The sequence below is a fragment of the Bidens hawaiensis genome, unplaced genomic scaffold, assembly GCF_021521415.1.
Source record: "Bidens hawaiensis isolate Kalapana, Puna unplaced genomic scaffold, B.hawaiensis_p1.1 tig00011271_1, whole genome shotgun sequence".
Classification (NCBI taxonomy): Eukaryota; Viridiplantae; Streptophyta; class Magnoliopsida; order Asterales; family Asteraceae; genus Bidens; species Bidens hawaiensis.
This window is the reverse complement of record NW_027491878.1, coordinates 42010-62318: the sequence shown is the minus strand read 5'-3', so window position 1 is coordinate 62318 and position 20309 is coordinate 42010. Positions and strand designations below refer to the sequence as shown.

At 33.5% G+C, this 20309-nt stretch overlaps 3 protein-coding genes across 3 annotated transcripts; 2 read left to right on the top strand and 1 right to left on the bottom strand.

The window, feature by feature from the left end:
- Window positions 1-4758: 4758 nt before the first annotated feature.
- Window positions 4759-7953, bottom strand: LOC143537646 (V-type proton ATPase subunit E-like). The gene is made up of 6 exons (XM_077031368.1): window positions 7754-7953; window positions 6377-6477; window positions 6087-6255; window positions 5812-6005; window positions 5136-5235; window positions 4759-5051 (listed from the first exon to the last, which is right to left on the bottom strand). The coding sequence occupies exons 1-6, from the start codon at window positions 7853-7855 to the stop codon at window positions 5016-5018; spliced, it is 702 nt and encodes a 233-aa protein (XP_076887483.1). The 5' UTR covers window positions 7856-7953; the 3' UTR covers window positions 4759-5015.
- Window positions 7954-10943: 2990 nt separating this feature from the next.
- On the top strand, window positions 10944-15500 carry LOC143537625 (hydroxyproline O-galactosyltransferase HPGT1-like). Its single transcript, XM_077031353.1, has 12 exons — window positions 10944-11076; window positions 11147-11210; window positions 12270-12319; window positions 12447-12640; window positions 13331-13394; window positions 13476-13548; window positions 13628-13751; window positions 13841-13928; window positions 14012-14062; window positions 14145-14216; window positions 14312-14424; window positions 15292-15500. The coding sequence occupies exons 1-12, from the start codon at window positions 10970-10972 to the stop codon at window positions 15312-15314; spliced, it is 1023 nt and encodes a 340-aa protein (XP_076887468.1). The 5' UTR covers window positions 10944-10969; the 3' UTR covers window positions 15315-15500.
- A 562-nt stretch (window positions 15501-16062) lies between these two features.
- LOC143537624 (putative glucose-6-phosphate 1-epimerase) lies at window positions 16063-18286 on the top strand. The gene is made up of 7 exons (XM_077031352.1): window positions 16063-16726; window positions 16873-16947; window positions 17077-17133; window positions 17332-17495; window positions 17591-17828; window positions 17926-18025; window positions 18110-18286. Exons 1-7 carry the CDS (start codon window positions 16598-16600, stop codon window positions 18277-18279), a joined length of 933 nt encoding a protein of 310 aa, XP_076887467.1. The 5' UTR covers window positions 16063-16597; the 3' UTR covers window positions 18280-18286.
- Window positions 18287-20309: the final 2023 nt, after the last annotated feature.

The window sequence follows — 20309 nt, the reverse complement described above, 5'->3', positions numbered from 1 at the left end:
TTTTTACTCATATACAAATAAATAAATAGATAAATTAATAAACACATAACACTAGCACAATAAAGTGAAAAATCTTATGACGAGGTCATATCGGATGGAGTATTAGAGGAACAAAATCTGCATAAAAGAATTTTTGTAGCACACATGCGTACCTGTAAATTCACGATTACGTTCGCAACCATAATCGTCAATTTACCTTACGACTGTGTCCTAACAAGCCTTCCATTATGCATTTTAAAAACATGGCTTGGCTTATAACAAAAGAGTAATGTGATGGCAAAATAATTAAGAAATGATGTTTATTCAAATGCATAATTATCGCGGAAAATGTCTATAGGCGTGCGTGGTAGTAAAGTCTGAATCGAGTGTAGAGGGTACGTAAGTCAAAGTCGTGATCCCTTTAGTTGTGTAGCGTTGTCTTCGAAAGTCATTTCCATATTTGTATAGTGTAAGCATGAACAATTTATTCAACTAAATGAAATCCGGAAAGTCAGAGATTGACGTAGGTGCCTAGAAAGGACTCTAAAAATAGACCGAAAATCACAAAATGATCGGCACGAAGATTGATATGAAATATTAATCCTAACCCAACGTCTACCCATTATCTCACAAGTCTGATCTTAAGGTTTAAGTTTTCTACAGGAAAGAGCCTTAGCTCTGATACCATAACTGTAACACCCCAACCCGGAACAGGCTAACGTGTTACTATTACAGATATCAAATCAACGCCACAATCCAAAATACAACAAAAATTAATGCAACCTACGTCATATTATTAAACAAACTGAATTAACTTTTATAAGCTTGAACTTCATTTTTATCTCTCATCACTAAATTCCCCGAATCCCGGATTACCTGAAAACAAAATAAGAAAAACAAAACAAGAAAACACGGCTGAGCCAAAAATTGCCCAGTAACGGAAAGAACAATAGTATAGGTAAGGACAGACGTAAGAGAATAAATATACGAACTTCAATTCAAACTCGAAACCAACCCTTTTCACCGAAACATATACTTAATAAAATTCGGATGTATGATCCGACACTTGGCCAGAACATGGTCAAACGCATGCGGAAATATATCAGAACTATAATAAAAACACCCAGAGCCAGAAACATATAACTTGTAACATATAATGTGTGACGTGTAACATATAACGTGTAACATTTAACTGAACTATAATTAAATGCGAAACATGATCCGATACACGATCGGGACGTAATCTGAATATACTCAAATTTAACCAAATGCGTATACACATATCAAAACGGACCAGAAATATAGCGAAACAAAATATAATTACTAAAATACACGACGATGATGTTAAAATAAATAGGTCGTGTAATACGGAAGCACCCAGAGCCTAAACAGAGGGGTACACAGCTAGCTAGTCCATGCACCAAGGAGACGGTGTGGGTGGCGTGCACACATTGTTCCATCTCAAACAGAAGTCAGGAGTCAGAAGTCGGAGCTAAGATCGATCTATACGCCTCTAAGTGGCCAAGGTACTACATGAGTACTTTCAGAGACGCCGTGAACTTTGATTACGCACTGTCACGATAAGTGCCATGTCAGGAGTCAGGAGTCAGGAGTCGGAGCTAAGATCGATCTATACGCCTCTAAGTGGCCCTAATACTTCAAAAGTACTAGTTAAAGACGCCGTGAACTTTGATTACGCACTGTCACGATAAGTGCCATGTCGTTGACGCCCCAACGACAAGTCAGAAAATGCTCGGGTAACAGAGTACTGAAACTAGTAACATATAACTAAAATATATTATATAAAATAACTGAACTCAAAATATGACCGACGCGTAACGAAAATCCGTGCTACAAAGTAACGGAATAGATTCAATACTATTAGTAAACGAGAACAAAAGCCGCACTACGAAGTAACGGAATATAATTAATACTATTAGAGAAAGAAACCAGAAACCGTACTACGAAGTAACAAGAAACAGAATCCGTACCACTACGAGAACGGTGGAAACAATATAAAGCTAAAAGAAGAAAAACACGGAATCCGAACTACGAAGGAACAAAATATAATACTATGAGTAACAAAAACAGAAACCGTACTATGAAGTAACAAGAAACAGAATCCGTACCGCAAAGTAACGGAATAGAGTTAATATACTATGACTAAAAGTAAATAGAAACCGTACTAACGAAATATAATTAATACTTCGAGTGAAGAAATACAGAATCCGTACCTTAGGAGCCGACAAGTAGGCAAAACAACTCAATTCGTCGTTAATAACAAGGAGAACCTACAATTTAATTTCTTCCTTAAATACTGAGAGTTAATTAACTTCGTCATTCCGGCGACGGAAAGTTTTTATTATTATTATTATTATTATTATTATTATTATTATTATTATTATTATTTAGCGTAACCATTTAGACATTGGTTAATGCCTAAACGAACAAAAATCATCAATTTCATTCTATAAATCAATTAACCTCATAGTTACTTTATCTATTCTTATAAAATTACGTTTGAAAAATAGACTACATATTTAACAAATAGGTGTTAGCTACATAGGCAATTGTATGTATACGAATATGACACTGATTATTTAGTTTACTTGGTTGCTTGTTAAACTTCTTATATATGCTCTAAATAACTACCAGAAAGATGGTGAAGCCATGCATGCATGCATGTATAAATATTATCAGTATTAAGATTAACAGAATAAAAATCCACTATACAAAACTATCCGTATGGTAACGTTTAAATTCTAATTTAAAAAGATTCGCATCGCCGGAACAGAACCGAACACGAGTGATTAACGTAGGATCTGAATTCTTACCTTGCGACAGCGGTCGAACACAAATAAACTCGAGGCAGCGCGGCGAGTAACACGGACAACTATGGCTGAATTGGTTACCAAACGAAGCGACGAAATTTCATATTTAGATTTCAAGGAAAAGGAATTCAAAGGAACAAACTGACTTAAATACTAGGGTAATAAGCCATACGGACCTAGAAGAAAATTAACTTCGCGTAGTTGTCGGCGGCTCCGGTATTCTTGATGGCTTACAAACGGTAGCAAACGAAGGCTTCCTTTGCGATGGTGATTTCTCTAGCGAGCATCAACGCTTGATGATGTCATAATGGCTATGCATGGTTTTTCAAGAAACGCGGTTTTGAAAGGGTATAAATTGCCGAAAAGAAACGTGATTGATAATGAATCCGTGGGTCTGTTGTAACTTATGGATATGGAGTTGGAGGGGATAAGGGTCATTTAAAAAGAAAAACATATATCCAACAAGAATGGGATTAAGTTGTTTTAAGTATTTTGGATAATTATTTATTTATTTGCTTTTGTTTTAACTTTATTTTAACTCAAATATCATATTCGTTCAAAATAACTATGCACAAATTATTATTATTAGTAGTATAATTATTGACGTATACAATAAAAATTTTATTTTATTGTTTAAGAAATTTCCGGGTATTACATTAACGGTTGGACTAGACAAGATAAAGTTCATCGTCATCAAGGGGATTTTAATAGTTTTCATAATAAATCCTTTAAAATGGGTGAAGATTTGCTTAACCAAGATCAATCGCTACAAACTTTTGTTGATAAAAAGAGTGAGAAGGAAAAGTCTAATTATCGACTTAGATTAGGTGCTTCTAGTAGTGCTACAAAAAGACTAGTGAAGGTAGGGGCACCATTTCGTGATCATGATGAATCAAAAGATTCATTAAATAAAGGGCTTTTCTTGGAAATTTTAGAATTAATGGGAGAACAAAACGAAGAGCTTGGCAAGGTTATTTTAGGTAATGCACCCGGGAATAGCCAAATGACAAGTCCAACAATTTAACAAGATCTTAAACATTGCTTTTGTATTTATACTTGTAAGATAAATATGTTACTTTACAAAAATCATTATGTTACTGACACGATTTTATGAAGTTTAAAAATAAATTATCCAACTCAACTGTATATATTTTCTTATATCCATTACTAATATTTATTATTTTAAATATTTTAAATATGCGGATATTACATTTTTTCTGAACGACCAAAAAAGGGATTTCATTAAACTTTCACGCATCACTACAACCAAGACACTAACAACACCATGTCCAACAAGGCAACAACACTAAGTATTTCTTACAGAGAGAATAAACACCCAAAACACCCCTACAACAAACACTCAAAATCACACATTCACACCACCATTTCATCTTAACTCGGACTTTTTGACTTGTTCCGCACCTACGAAAAACGCTTTGCTCTCACCAATCAAATAAATTACCTGGGTTGGTTTCCTTTCAAGCACCATACACCAAATCGTTGTGAGGCAGGCGGCATGAAAAGCCTTTGCTTTTCGCGTAGGCAATGAGTATTTTTGCAAATCCAGCGAATCACGAATTGAAATTGTGAATGAAAATAGTTGGTACCTTACACCCTCTGGCTATACTATTCCATGCGATGGAGCAAATCTACATGATGCAAGTAAATATTCCGCCAATTGATATTGTTCATTTTAATTGGCCCTTTCGCTATATCAAATTTCATTTTATATTACATAATACGTTATGCTTTGCATGAATATATGTAATACAATCTCGAAGTTAATGAAAGTAATTTGATTAGTTTACATAACATGTTGACTAGAGGCTTAAATGAAATAAAAAGAACGTAACAAAAGATTAACTTCTGGAAAAGTAACATCAACTTTTCCCTTCCTAATCAGGTTTATTGATAGTAAATTATAATCTTTATAAAAAACAACTCAACAAAAACACAAAACACCAATAGCAGTTTCAAACAAGGTCTTAAACATTACATTTCACAAGGGTAATAAAATAAGTCTTAAAAGAATGTAACAAGCAACGTTTATTTATTCAAACAAATGAGTTGTGGTCCACTAAGCAAAGTGTCACAATAACATAAATATTTAAATACCATGAAGATGATGATGACAACTGATTCCGATTCTTCTCATTAAGGCTTGGAATGAATACATATATAGATACAACATATCACCGACCTCTTTTAAGCACCAACCTGGCTAAACAATAGCCTGCGAATCTGCAAACATATTCAAAAGGTGAATAAAAACACACAAGTTTCTTCCTTGAATGTGTGATCGCATAAAATGTAATTAAATGGTACCTCAGGAAGTTTCCCACGAAATACAACATCCAAACGAGCATCAAGCGTGTTTTCAAACACAATTTTACCATCACGAGAAGCCAAAACCACACCTCCAGAGCTGAAAACCCAAAACAACATAAGACACTTTTTTTCAATGTTAAGTAGGCCTGTAAATGAACAGAACTTTCAGTGAACTGTTCAACAAGTTTGTTTATGTTCGTTTATTAAACGAACGAACATGAGCACATGTCTAGTTCGTTCATTAGTCAACATTCATTTAGGTTTATTAGTTTATTTGTGTTTAAGTTCGTTCGTTCGTTATGTCCACTCATATATTCAGCTAAATATTTTAGACCCACAATTAGGCTTTTAGGCCAGACAAATTAGTGTCCAAGCTTAAATTTAATTGCTATTCGATCGGTTATCTTTGTTCATCTATGTTCACTTACATTCATTCGTTTATGTGTGTTAACTGTTCGTTTATACAATCAACAAACAAACACGAATGCCCTCATTTCCTTAATGAACAAACACGAACGAAAATCCCGGTTTGTTTAATTGTTCAAGTTCAATCGTTTGTTTGGTTAAAGTTAGACAAACGAATACAAAAATGTCCAGTTCAAATTTTGTTTAATTCATTTACAAGCCTAAAATTAAATAGATAGAAAAAAATAACTCAATAATAAAAATGTACCAAGAAAGAGCATGAGGATCATCATGAGACGGGGCAGGTGGAAGGTGGATACTGTCAACTATGATCTCGGGTTCATGAACTTGTGTTTTCTCTGCATATTCGGCTTTTGCTGCATCAAGAACCGAATGAACAATATGCTCGTCTTCTTTTCGGCAACGCAGTAACACTGATGGTTCTTTCAGTCTGAGTAAACCCTAGAAACACATAGCTTGTTGTGATATATTATGGTATTGTTAAGAGTATTATGTATGGGTTAATATATGGTTGATTAGTACCTGGACAATTAGAGATTTCAGCAGTCCTTCATAGTTATGATGATGCTGGTGCTTGTGATGGCTCACGTTTAAAAGATCTTTTGATGCTGCTTCTCTCATGGCACTAACCAAGTCATCTTGTGCTTGAAGAACCTTGATCCGAGAAGCATTAAGTTGCATGGAATATTCACTGTAATAAAAGTTGTGAGAAGTTTTATTTAGTACTATTTGCCTTACATAGTTTATTTCAAAATATAAATATGATGTATGCACATAAAAGAAATTGAGTAAACATGTTTGGGGAATTTTACATTTTCTTACGAACTTCAACTTGCTTCTGTTTGCGTTCATACTCCTGTCGGATCTTCTTTTTCTCTGCCTCAACTAATTGCAATTTCTCAATGTTAAATTCCTGCAATAGTCAAACAATTATAGTTTATTAATATGCAGTGTTGACATGTGTGCCTGCTATTATAATCGTAGCTACTTAATCGTTAAAATGTGGCTTAGATTGATGGAAACTGATTGTGTAAAACTGACTTGATTTGAGTTCAATTTGTAATTGCAATCACACAACAATAACCGATAAGAAACAAATAAATTTCAAGTAACGTGAATATATACCTACCAACCCCATTACTACAAAATACAAAATTGCACTTAGTTATTTAGTCCGACTTTTAAGTTCAATATGAGTTATCAATTGAAACCACCAACCACTAAGTTCCTGCAGCATTCAACCAAAAACCTAATATGCTGTCATACTCAAATACACAGTTAAGTAAACTCAGATATCCGCTACGAATCATAAAACTGAATTAACTAGATTTATTTACAAACTCTCAACTAACTCCTGCAGCAATCAACCAAATAAATGAACAAACGTTCTACCATACACGACAACCCCTTACAGTTCATACTAAAATTCATGTCATTAAAATTATAGTATGACAATCTGACTCAAGTTTTTTTGTGATTCACTAATTGAAATTAGAGGTGCAATTGTGCAAATACTGGTTAACCAGTTTTTAGAATATCGGTTTCTAACTGTAACCGGTTATTGGTCAAACGGTCAAAACCGTTACAGTTCCCAACCGGTATTTAAACGAAAAAACCGTAACCTATGTAACCAATCGGTTTTTAACCGCCAATAAACTACTGAATTTAACCTTATTAACACTAACCGTATGAACCTATACTCGGTTAACTGGTTACCAGTCGGTTCCTGTCTCAAAAGTTCAAACCGGTTCCAAAACATCGGTTTCAAATTTCAATCAGTTAATTACCGATTTCTACTTTACCGGTTAATAACCGGTTTCGATTCAGTTAGGCGGTTACAATTAGCACCTCAACCTAAAACCTCCCAACATTGAATATTTATATCCCAATCAACGCAACTAAAAGCTCAATAACCGCCGAAATTAGATCACAGATTCACGATGTTATATACGTAGCCTAAACTATATCTGTAGATGATAAATCGACTCGTCCGGATATCAATATAAACTCTCAATATTAACTTCATGCAACAATTGACCTAATCACAGAATAACCGTATCGTGCATAATATTAATGATAACTAGTCAAATATTCGGACCTAATTTCATAATAATTCACTAATAAAAATAATAATAATAATAATAATAATAATAATAATCGAATTGATTTAGATTTGACTGGAGACTTACTTCCTCAGCGGAAACGGAAATCTCGTTGGCTTTTTCATCGGCTTCTTGGCGGATGAATCGGACCATCTGCTGAATCTGCTTCGACACATCCGCATCGTTCATCTTCGGATCTGAATTTCAGAGATTGATTGTATGAGATTGAGGCAGATGTCAGATTGAATGAATCAAGGAGTTGTGATTGATGATGAATTGATGATATTATTATTTATTTATTTAGATTTAATCGTCCAGTGTCGCATGAAACGTGTTATTATATTTTACCAACTAGTCCTTTTAGTGTAGTAAAACTACAAACACACCCCCTGACTTTTTATTTTTTGGTGATGTTGATTGGAAATTTGGAAACACGTGAGTGATATAGATGAAGAGTTAAAAAGACAAGCTCCACTCCCTCCCGCCCTCTCAAACTCTCTAGGACCTAGGGGCATACATTGGTCGGTCTCACGGTCTGGGTGCGTTTGTCGCTAAAACCGAATTTTTTGTATATGGGTTTTTGAATAACCACTCGGTGTGGGTTTCCGGTTTTAAATCACACCTACAGTATCTTTACGAAGTTTTTTTTTTTTTAATTCGGGTTGTCTTCTTGCTTCAGCTAAGACCTTGTGGTACTGAAGACCATAGGCGGTGTTTTCGTGAAGTATGTTTTCCACCTCAGCCTTGCTTTGTGGCTTCTTGAGTTGATACCCTCCACCCTAGTACTTAGATGTGCAAACGAGTTGAGTTGAGTGCGACAGTCTTGCTGAAATTCAAGCTAGACTTGCTAACTTAAAGTAACTCGATCTCGGCTTGTTTCAAGCAATATTTCTTACGCTCAAGTTTGAGTTGTGTATGATTATCAAGCTCGGGCTTGACTCGTTAGTTATTTGTTATTTAATTTTTTTCATATATAGATATTTAATTTTTTATAAAGTTAAGTACAATTTACGTCTTCGTAAGACTTGAATCTTCATCATTTAAAAAGGAAAAATATTATCTTAACATTTTTAGACTATTCATACCACTTCTGCTTTTAAATTTAAAAAACTTCAGCTTTAGAATTTAAAAAAAAAATATCATGATAAGCATATTATTACATTTGTAGTAAAGTAAAAGCTTGTGAGTTAAATAGAATTTTGCTACATATAAATATAATAAAGCAGTGGTATACGGTTTGTTGGATTTTGACTATACGATAAGATCCATAAGTGTTAACTTATCACAATGATATAGCTTGATCTAACATTTTCTTGGAGTGGCACATGGTTGGTCTTCGAAGTGACACGGTTCATGGTTGTCTTTTTCCAAACTTCAAATATAACCCTGGGGTATGAACTCATTGTCATGTATGGGCGGATTTAATGCAACGGTTATAAATCTTTATATTAGAGTTGCAATATATACTTTTCTACTGATGATACATATTCAAATGATTTTGTTAACTTAAATGGTATATATATCAAGTAGAACATCCTTTGTTTCCCTTCATATGTTATATATTGATTATTGGAGCAATGAGTTTACCAATTGCAACCATAACACTTGATATCACCCTAGCAAATAAATCATCCTTCCGTCTAAATAACAGAAAGCGATGATGATGACCTAGCTCACCACCCAAGAGAAAACCCATAATAGGGAAAACCAGTTGGCTTAAGCTGACATAAATTTCTTAAAGCAAGACTTGAATTCACAACCTCCAACAAAGAAATCGCGAGGCTATCGCTGGATACTAGTAAAAACTTTGTCAATCGTTTTCTTTTCTAAATGGCAGTTTTGTTTTGAAAAAGAGTATTAATTTCTTGTAAGGAATATTTAGAGCATCGACAATGATTTGAAGCTCATAGGCATCTATTCGAAGCCCACGGATCGTCACACTTGAACTTTTCAGCAAAAATCTGACAACCATCAACCTCTCTCCTCCCACTCACAAAACACACCCTTCCTTCATGTTCACAATCAAGGACTTCCCTCTCCTCCGTGCATGCCGCCTCACTCCTTTTATATACCTTTATATAGGATTTGTAGATTTTAGTTCTCTAGACAAGTCTTTTTAATCATGTAGATCACTTTCAAAATGTAATTTAACTGTACACCAAATATTTAATCAAATAATTCAAAAAAATCAAGTAACGAATATGAAATTTCTGTTTTGAAAACGTTCCAGAAACAATAATAAATATCGTCCTTATGCGAGTAACAAACATAACGAAATGTTTAATCTCTTTATGAAAAACACTTCGCGGTTATAACCAAAGTTAATAGTTACATAAGTGATTAACCCTAGGGGTGCAAACAAGCCAAGCTACTCAAACTTTGATTAATAAAAAGCTTGAAACGAGCCAAGCTTTTCGAGCTTGAGCTCGAGTCTCAAAATAAAACTCGATTAGTTATCGAGCCCGAACTCAAGCCTTGTATGTGAAGCTCGTTTAGGCTCGTTAAGCCATGTGTATTTTTAAGTTTTTCCTCTTTTGGACTTTTATGTATAGTTTTGCATTGCATAACGAGCTCGACCAGAGCTTTAGTTCGTTTAAGGTACTAGACGAGCTCAAGACGAGCTTAGGATCGTTAAAGTTTTTTTTTTCAAAATAGATAAATATAAATATAATTAAAAACATATATAAATTAATTAATTAATAATAAACAAGTCGAGTCCACATTTGGAAAACAACTTACAAGTCAAGCTCGGGCTTTAAAAAAAACTCGAAATAAGCCGAGCTCGGACTCGGCTTGTGTGTACAAAACTCGAAATAAGCCGAGCCCGTTATGTTTTCAAAGTAGAAGAAGTAGATGGTGTACCATATTATTTTAGTTTCGTATCAAATAGGGCTGGACGTTTTTGGTACCGGTACCGTATTAGTACTGAAAACTCAAAACTTGATATCGATTCAGTAGCGACGATACCAAATTGATATCGTACCAAATATATTCAGATTTCAGAATCGATATCAGTACGTCTCGAGCTTCTCTAGTATCAAAGTTGGAGTTTATATCAAGTATAAATTAATGAGTGTCAGTAGACTTATTATTATTATTATTCTACATCAGTCTGTTTGTTAGTTTGTTTGTTGGCCCTCTATCTCTTTCTCACACCAACTGCCAGCCACCAAGCGCACTTTGCATTTCACCACCATCCACGGACAACACTCACTCACAGATCCAGCACAGTAATAATAATAATAATAATAATAATAATAATCATCATCACACATTAACATTAACATTAACATAACATAAAAAATGCGTAGCCGTGGTTCCAGTCACCGGCTACCTTCGACTGGATCAGCCTTTCAATGGCTCATTCTCTCCATGTTCGCCACCATGGCCGCCTTCTTCGTCGCCTGCAGGTCACTTTAATTAACTAATCATTTAACCTAATTTTCTTATTAATAATATCAATTGTGTTTTTGTTTATAGATTGTGGCAGGAGGCGGAGTCTAGGGTTTATCTAGTCAAAGAGCTTGATAGAAGAACCGGTCAGGTAGTAGTAGTTACTACTTCCTTTATTATTCGTTCTAGTTATTTGTAAAGAGTGTTTAACGAATTAAATTTCGAATGCTTGAATTATTATTAATTATTTGAGTTTTGATAGTTTGAAGCTGGATCCGGCTTTGAATTGAAGTTAGATTACTGAATTTGATTCGAAAGTTTGAAGCTCGTTTCGAATTTATTTGTTTGCTTGACACATATTGAACCGAATCGGATTTCAAGTTTTTTGAGATGGATTCGAATTCGATTATCGAATTTGATTTTTGAAATCGGTTCTAAAGTTTGAAGCTGGATTGAATTTGTTTGCTTAACTTGGATCAAACCGTATCGAATTTAGGAGTTTTTTGAGCGGCATTCGAGTTGATGACTTTTGAGCTGGATTCAGTTCAATTCGAAATTCATTTACTTAACTTGGTTGAACTGAATCGGAATTCGAGTTTTGTAAGCTGCATTTGATTTCGATTACTAAATCAATTCGAAAGTTTGAAGCTGGATTTGAATTCGATTAGCAATTTGTGTACTTTACTCGGATCGAATTTCGAGTTTTTCGAGTTGGATTTGTACATTTAACAGCCCTAGTTAACAAACTGCTCTAGATTCAGAATCAAATGACAAAGCATTAAACGATTTAACAAACTATATGAATCAGAAATCAAATACAGAAAGTTAGAAGTTTACACATTTTGTGATTTAGGGTAATTCTTTGTTGGGTTGATTATTATATTTATTATTAAATGTCTGAATTTAAAGTTTTAGTAGAAGCTTTTATTAGTAGTCGTGTGTGTCTCTTTCTATCTATAAAATGTATAATTTGAATCCGAATTTAGAATCGAATTTGAATTCAAATATTCAAAAACCTAATTCGAATCTGGAAACCGATTTTGATTCGAATTGAATTTTGAGTTTTCCGAGTCCGATTCGAATACTGAACACCCCCTAGTTATTTTGCTTAATATGTTGTCATTTTTTAAGAATGTTATCTCAAAGAGTATTACTGCTTGTTGTAATCATATTGAAATACAATAATTTAAACATATGATTGCATTTGCAGGGGGGGTCTGCCATATCTGTAGATGACACATTAAAAGTTATAGAATGCAGGCTAGTATTTCTATTCGTGCCAATTTTGCTACCTTCAGTTTCAGATTTAATTTGCCTACTTATAAACCCTAGATCTAGGGAAAAGAAAGTTTGAACTAGATTATGGATTAGTTTTTATTATACACAGGGAACAGCAAAAGAAGATATCTATGCTTCAGAAGGAGCTAGATGAAGCTAAGAAGGAAGGATTTGTTTCAAAGAATTTGATAGAAACTAAAGGCAATGGTGAAAAAAAGAAGCTTCTTGCAGTTGTAGGGATTCTTACGGGATTTGGTCGCAGACATAATAGAGATGCGATTCGTAAGGCATGGATGCCTACTGGTAGAATTCCCTTTCCTTTTGTGAGTTTCATCCTAACTCAACTATCTTCAAATTGTTAGTTCATTTTAGTTTGTATATGTAATGAGAGGGATTTCAAACTTGAATTGTGTAGGAGTATCAATAAGTAACATGGTAAATGAGTTTTGTGTAGGTTTGTTCTTATGCCACTTGATTAATTGCTCTATTTATGTTTGATTACAGTCACACCAAGTTATAGACCAAAACATAGATTTTTGTTTGAGAAATGGTACATATGCCTAAAGATCTACCTAATGTCACTTTGCTTCTATCCATGAGGTCTAGAAAAGAGAAGGATCCGCTTTCTCACACTGCACAAATAAATTCCAAGTAGCATTTGGTTGATCTTTAGGCATGTATATCGTCTATCTTATCTAATGTGGATCGAGATGAAGCAACTTGGGGGGCAATCAATATAGGTTTTGAAGATAAGATAAATTGAATTATTGTTGCTTGTGAGCTAAGCTTCTATGATGCCTTGCAGTACCATTCATTTTATTACTAGTTTTTTGACTTTTTTGTTATATATGCCACTCGTGTCGCCTAACATAGGTTTTTCTAGGGTTTCTCACTTGTATATATTGAGGGTTTCTCTTCATTGTAATTATTCATATATTTCTCATTCACTTTTACGTATCACAATTAATAATTTACCTGAAACACTTCATGCAGGGACAACTCTAAAAAAGCTGGAAGACGAAAAAGGCATAATCATACGATTTGTTATAGGCAGAAGGTATGTTTTTTTAGTAATTAATACAAACAAAAGATGATTTAGAGTCAAATCTGATTTTGCATCATTGACATACGTTTGCAGCTCGAATCGTGGAAACAATTCGGAAAGTGATATCAACAATGAGAACAAAAGGACGAACGATTTCCTTATTCTTGTATGTTCAAATATCTGGCATTCTTAGTTATTGATTTGACATAATATGAATCTTTTTTTATACATCATTTCTTTAACAGAACGATCATGTGGAGTCTTTAGAAGAACAGCCAGTAAAAACCAAGATGTTCTTTATTGATGCATTACAACACTGGGACGCAGAGTTCTATGTGAAGGTCAATGATGACATTTATTTAAATATTGGTATGTAGTCTAATAAATATTTAATTATTTTCTATTTATTATTCAGTGGCTCTTGGTGCTACTTGTATGAATTATCATTTATTATGCAGATGCACTTGGTGCTATTCTTTCAAACCATGTGAACACACCTCGAGCCTATATTGGGTGTATGAAATCTGGTGGCGTTTTCTCCAAACCGTGAGATTTTTTCTGTTATTGTTTTTATTTATATTTTTATCGAAAGTTTAGTTTCATTAGTTGTCGCCCTTGATATATTGCAGGAGTGACAGATGGTATGAACCCGAATGGTGGAAATTTGGGGATAAAAAATCGTAAGTTCCCAATAGCATTTTATCATTTCATGCCTGCGTGTATTGTGTTTACTGACTAAATTGAACTTGTTTCTGCACACAGATATTTTCGACATGCTTCCGGAGAAATATTTGCTATATCTCGAGCCCTGGCTCAGTTTATCTCAATAAACAAGTTAGCATTTACTTTTTGTATTACTTTTAATGCGCCTGTTTGTGTCATTTGTTATGATCTATTCATGATCAGTGATTTAATCCTCTGCTTGCTAGATCTATACTTCGTGCATATGCTCATGACGATGTCAGTGTTGGATCATGGTTCATTGGTCTTGATGTAAAGCATATAGACGAAGGGAAGTTTTGTTGCGCGTCTTGGTCTTCAGGTTGTTCCTCTTAACACCCCCTTTTACTTATGTATGGGTCGATTTGGGTACCTTAAAATTTAGATAAAAAGTGGAAATGTTAAATGGGTCAAAAGTCATCACAAGTAATTTTTAAAGCATGAAAATTACTAAATTCTTTTATTCTAATGTTTATAGAAAGTTGTATTTGTGAGTTTTTGTACAGACATGTGGAAATACAGGTTGGGTGTTCTTTATTATTATACAAAGAAAAAACAAACACTAAATAATATTAAAACAACTATCGTTTATTTACTCCTAAATTCCATAGTTATCAAAGGCGCTAGGCGCACTTAAGGCGCATAGGCCTCGCCTGGGGCCTAGGCGCAAGGCGCAAAATTAGTGAGGGCCTTAGACAAAAAAAACGCACTTAAATAAAAAATATATAAATATATTATGTATTAGAAAAATAATACTATTCTTCATATATAATAAACAAAAGCTATTAGTACCAAAAGCTCTAAAAGAGTCGAGATTCAAATGTAATTCCAAAACTTGAATAACAAATTGTTCAAAGTAAAGTACCAAAATGTTCAAAACATAAAAACCAAGAGGACAAAAAGTAATAAATAGTAAACGTTCAAATGACTATTGTTCTTGATTCGTCATCAATGCCAGTAGAGGTGTTGTCACCTTCAAGAAGCGAGGGCCTAGGAACTAGAAGCGCAGATATTGGGCTGGCCTGGAAAATGGGCCTAGGCGCAATAGGCAAGGGCTTTTAATAACTATGCTAAATTCAAGGAATGATATTATTAATAGCAAATTAAGTGAAATTGTTGAATCAAGCAAATATTTTCATTAGTGTGTTTAATTATTCTTACAATTACTTGGTGAATGATTATTTTCCAGGGGCCATATGTGCGGCTTCGTGAGGAGTTTAGGATAGACTTCTTCTCATGATCGACTTTCAAGGCGTGTATCATTAGCAAGTTATTTCTGCTTTCCCTTCATTGAAAATATATGTTATCTATAAGTTTGCTACAATATTTGACTTCCATTATGTTCTCTGAAAAGTTTGGAAATAGACTAGATTTATGTAAAGAAAAGTTCTCATTTTCTCTGTTTTCCCAAACCATCTTTCGACCATATGTGAATCAAGTGTAATCCTGATAGAAGAGTGGTTTTGTAAATCTTTCACCGTTCTTGAGTCTTTCATCCCTTTCTCTTTCACGTTAGAGCCAAGTCAACTTTTTCTCTGTTTTCCCATGCCATCCCGAAATCATCTTTCGACCATATTAACGTCTTATCTTTCACATCCCACAGCTTTTCTTTGCTTAGCTGGTTTGTACGGTACAAAATGATAATGCGTAAATAGAAATATGTGATATGCCGTCTGGCATTACCTTCGGCGCACACCTCGTGTTTCATTGGTAATGGGGTGTCACATATTCATCCCGCTTCCACATCCTCTTGCTCTAAAAAGCATTGGGCTATTTATTGTTTTCAATAACCGGCTAGTAAGCCCATTGTCGAGTCTGTTGGAGTCCGGTCGGCCCATTTACTTTGTCATAGGTTGTTCGAGTTTTTCGGTATTAATTTCTGGTCTCACATTTTTTCGTTAGTCTACGTTGGATGTACTAGCTATATAACAGCTTTATTTATGATTAATAAGATTATCGATCCTATCATGTTGCAGACACATTGGTTTTGGGCGTGGAGAGAACTTCACAATTAAACATGTTTTGACGAGACTAAATTAAGTGTAGGTGACTTTCTAGAAATATTGGTTGGTCCGTTCATATTAACACACATTAATTGTCATGTTTCGCTAGATAAATCATATACAATCATACTAGTACTGGTATATTCTATTTATGAATCAAAGATAGCTGAACTGTCTACAACACTCTACAGAAGAACTTGTTAATGGCTGTGACTTGTTACATGGATATAATTCTATGCCTAATAAAGTAAAGACGTGACTTTATTTTGTTGCTAAATACTCACATTCATACAGTAACGTTTTCAAAAGGGAATTACAAACCATAAACCAAGTGTTGGTGGTTGAAATGTTGGTAACATTTCACAAGAAATGGGCTTTGAAGTCACAAGAAAGATATCACTCATTAACGCAAAAGTACATCTTCACAGTTCCATCTTTCTTTAGTCATTCCAATGTTTTTTCCTATTTAATTACGTTTATTCTAGCGACACAATGTGTGAGAGAGAACCCGCAATGAGTTCTTCGTTAGGAGATCAGGATATCGAAGCTGTTAAAATCACGAAAGATAAGAATGGTGTTGGTCTTATTACACTTCGAAATGCTAAAGGTTTTTCGGCTAAGGTTAATACATTTCTTTTTTTTTAATCTTTTTTATACTATCTCGTGCTCACTTCGTTGTTTTGTTCTCACACCAAACAGTCATACGTTGGACTAAATCGAGAATGTGAAACAACCTTAAACAAAACAAAAAATGTTTGGTCGCGTAGGTCAGTCTGCATGGAGGTCAAGTTATATCTTGGAAAAACGAACGTGGCGAGGAACTGTTATTTAGAAGTAGTAAGGTGACATATTAATTTTCCCTTTCTTTCTCCATATTAATAAAAATAATAGTAATAATAATAATAATACCATATACATCAATCATTTTATAAAATTTATTCTATAGACATTTTCAATAATATGTTTTGTAGGCAAACACCAAACCACCTGCACCAGTGAGAGCTGGAATCCCCATTTGTTTTCCACAGGTATTTAAGGGTTCTAACTTCTTATGCTACTCTATAATATTTGTGTTATTAACCTTCAAACGGGTGACACAGTGGTAAATGTTTGAGTTCATACAATAATATGCCCTAACAAGTTAAAGGTGTTTCATAAATTAGTTTGTTTATGTCACAATTGTCATATTAAACGTGGTTAACGTGTCAAATGTCACATGTTTAAAGTTTGGAAATCGCGGTTCTCTTGAGCAACATGGATTTGCACGAAACAAGATATGGGAAATCGACCACAACCCTCCGCCTCTTCATCAAAAAGATTGTGACGGGAAAGCGTATATCGACTTGCTACTTAAACCTTCCGAAGAAGATATGAGAGTTTGGCCTCATAGGTGATCTTATATTGTCATTTTTTATCTATTAACATTTTGGCAATGTAGGATGAGTGTTGAATAATATAACATATATTTTAAACCTTTTGTAACAGTTTTGAATTTCGACTGAGAGTATTGTTGACTCCCGATGGGGCTTTAAAGCTAATATCACGTGTTAGAAACATCGGTTGTAAGGCGTTTAGTTTTTCCATTGCATACCACACGTATTTCGCAGTGTCTGACATTAGTGAAGTGAGAGTCGAAGGCTTGGAAACACTCGACTATCTCGATAATTTACACCATAAAGAGCGATTTACGGAGCAAGGAGATGCACTCACCTTTGAATCAGAGGTTATAACAAAATTTTAATATACGAGTAACAAGTCATATATTTTTGTCTAGTGGACAATTATTTTGTGACACGATAGATAAAATAATTATCACACAGGTGGATCGAATCTACATTGGTTCACCTCATATGATTGGAGTGTTTGATCATGAAAAGAAGCGGACTTTTCTTATACGAAAGGAAGGTCTTCCTGACGCGGGTAAAACAGTCTGTCTCTTTTTATGTAATGACTTGTTAAATACCTTAGATAAAAATTTAAACATGTTTATAATTTTATGTATAGTTGTTTGGAACCCGTGGGAGAAGAAAGCAAAAGCTATAGCGGATATGGGTGATGACGAGTATCGACAAACAATATGCGTGGATGGGACTGCGGTTGAGAAGCCGATTACATTAAAACCGGGAGAGGAATGGACGGGTCGATTAGAGATATCCGCACTTCCTTCGATTTGAAAACAATATTGATTTATTTTTTTCACTTCAAATAATTTGAATAGAAATCTAAAAGTGAACATTTAGATGGAACAAATATAAACATACTTTAATATCAAAATGCAGAATGCATAATATGGATGAATAATTGTACCAGTATTGTAAACTTGTGTTTTCTTGCCTTTAGTTTTTATTTCATTCTATCTGATGGTGATTTTTTTTAAATATCGTAACCATAACATGCACATTCTTCAATTTGCAAGAATGCATGTTTCTCTTCCACATCTACAACTCTTACTTAACTTAGTTCATCATCTAATAAAGTATAAAATGTGTTCACGTACAGAAAATATAATACTTGTTTCAGACAAGCAACATACTTTACTACAATGCATTTCGACATTTTACGAAAATATAATGCATGTGATGAAACAGCTTTAGTTCAAGGATCATTTATGTAACTTTAAAACAAAATTAAAAATTAAAAACAAAATATTAATACGGAAGCCACTCTGATTGTTGTTTACATTTCTGGGCCCACCACGCTACCGCTGGGACCTGTGGGTTATGGGCCCACCACGCTACCGCTGCGCCACTCTGATTGTTGTTTACATTTCTTCTTTTTTAATATAAGTCCGTAAATAGTGAGGTTTACATAAACTCTACTTATATACTAAGTACAAGGTTATGTTTACATAAACTTCTTTAGAATTATGGTTTTAAAATTTCGTTACGCGTCTATAAATACACTAGTTTTTATCCCCGTATTACGGGTGTTGTTTTATATTGTTTGTTCTAATATTTATTTATTTTTTGAATTTATATTATTTTTATTGTATGAAAGTTAATAATATACTTATGGTTTGATGATAAATTGTTTCACAAATAAATAAGATGTCATAACCCGGTTTAAAAGCTATATGGTTTTGATGAGACCCAAGACCCGTTTATTTGTTTTACTATAAAATTGGTTTGTTAATTATAAATAATATTTATGAAAGTTAATAATATACTTATTGTATGATGAGACCCAAGACCCGTTTATTTTTTTTTACTATCAAATTGGTTTGTTAATTTAAATAATATATATATATATATATATATATATATATATATATATATATATCTTTTTTAAAATAAATAAGATATTAATTTTTATTATATCTTTATAGGATTTTTACATCAATAATTTGGTGATAATAATTTTTAATTTAATGAGATGTTATAACCCGTTTAAGGAATATCTGGGTTTGGTAAGACCCATACCCATGAATTCGGGTCAAATGCATGAGAAGCCTCCATTTAAAAATCAAGCAAATATGGTGACTCCAAAAAAAAGGGGAGCGACCACACCGCGACACGTAGGATTTTTGTGTTTTCGTTTATATATATTATAGATATCTATTAAAACTTTTGGAAATTTTTAGCTAAAAAGGTAAAAATATTAGTAGAGTTTAAATTACAAATTTCTAAGGTCTAATGTAACCTTTTAAATAAAGTGTGTTTTTTATTTAGGCACAATCACATGGACAAAATCAACAACTTTTGATTTTTTAAACATAAGAAAATAAAAAAGATGTGTCGTGTATCTTCTACAGATCATTATGATTATCATTACTTGGAATTGGGTTTTTTTTAAGGAGAGTGATTCCTTTTCCAAATAAAGAGAACAATTCAATTTTGTTTGTTTCAAATTTAATATAGAAAAAAAACATTTTGGACTTTAAATTTTATTTATGAATCATTACATGATGCATGATACATGAACTCACATATTTATGAATTTTTAAATATATGTATAATTATGTAACTTCTTTTGTCAAATCAAAAGTTGCATTTTATTGGATTTGATTGATTGTTCACTATGAAGGATTTTGTAGTATTTGATCATTCCAATTCTGATTTTATAAGATTGAAATAATCAGAATTTAAATAACACATAAATCATTATGATAACAACTTTTCAAGACGAGTGTAATATTGCTTGATTTATACATAACTCTAAATAATTACTTTTATGATAATTATTTGATTTTGACTTTTATAAAGTT

Bases quoted from the DNA above. Each gene is read 5' to 3' on its own strand.
- LOC143537646 (XM_077031368.1), bottom strand. From the start codon at position 7,855: ATGAACGATGCGGATGTGTCGAAGCAGATTCAGCAGATGGTCCGATTC. The intron at 5,236-5,811 runs GTACATTTTTAT...TTGGGTTTTCAG, and splicing joins GATCCTCATGCTCTTTCTTG to CTCTGGAGGTGTGGTTTTGG. The intron at 5,052-5,135 runs GTACCATTTAAT...ATATGTTTGCAG, and splicing joins TTCGTGGGAAACTTCCTGAG to ATTCGCAGGCTATTGTTTAG.
- LOC143537625 (XM_077031353.1), top strand. From the start codon at position 10,970: ATGCGTAGCCGTGGTTCCAGTCACCGGCTACCTTCGACTGGATCAGCC. The intron at 13,395-13,475 runs GTATGTTTTTTT...ATACGTTTGCAG, and splicing joins CGATTTGTTATAGGCAGAAG to CTCGAATCGTGGAAACAATT. The intron at 13,929-14,011 runs GTGAGATTTTTT...GATATATTGCAG, and splicing joins GGTGGCGTTTTCTCCAAACC to GAGTGACAGATGGTATGAAC.
- LOC143537624 (XM_077031352.1), top strand. From the start codon at position 16,598: ATGTGTGAGAGAGAACCCGCAATGAGTTCTTCGTTAGGAGATCAGGAT. The intron at 17,134-17,331 runs GTATTTAAGGGT...ACATGTTTAAAG, and splicing joins TCCCCATTTGTTTTCCACAG to TTTGGAAATCGCGGTTCTCT. The intron at 17,496-17,590 runs GTGATCTTATAT...CTTTTGTAACAG, and splicing joins ATGAGAGTTTGGCCTCATAG to TTTTGAATTTCGACTGAGAG.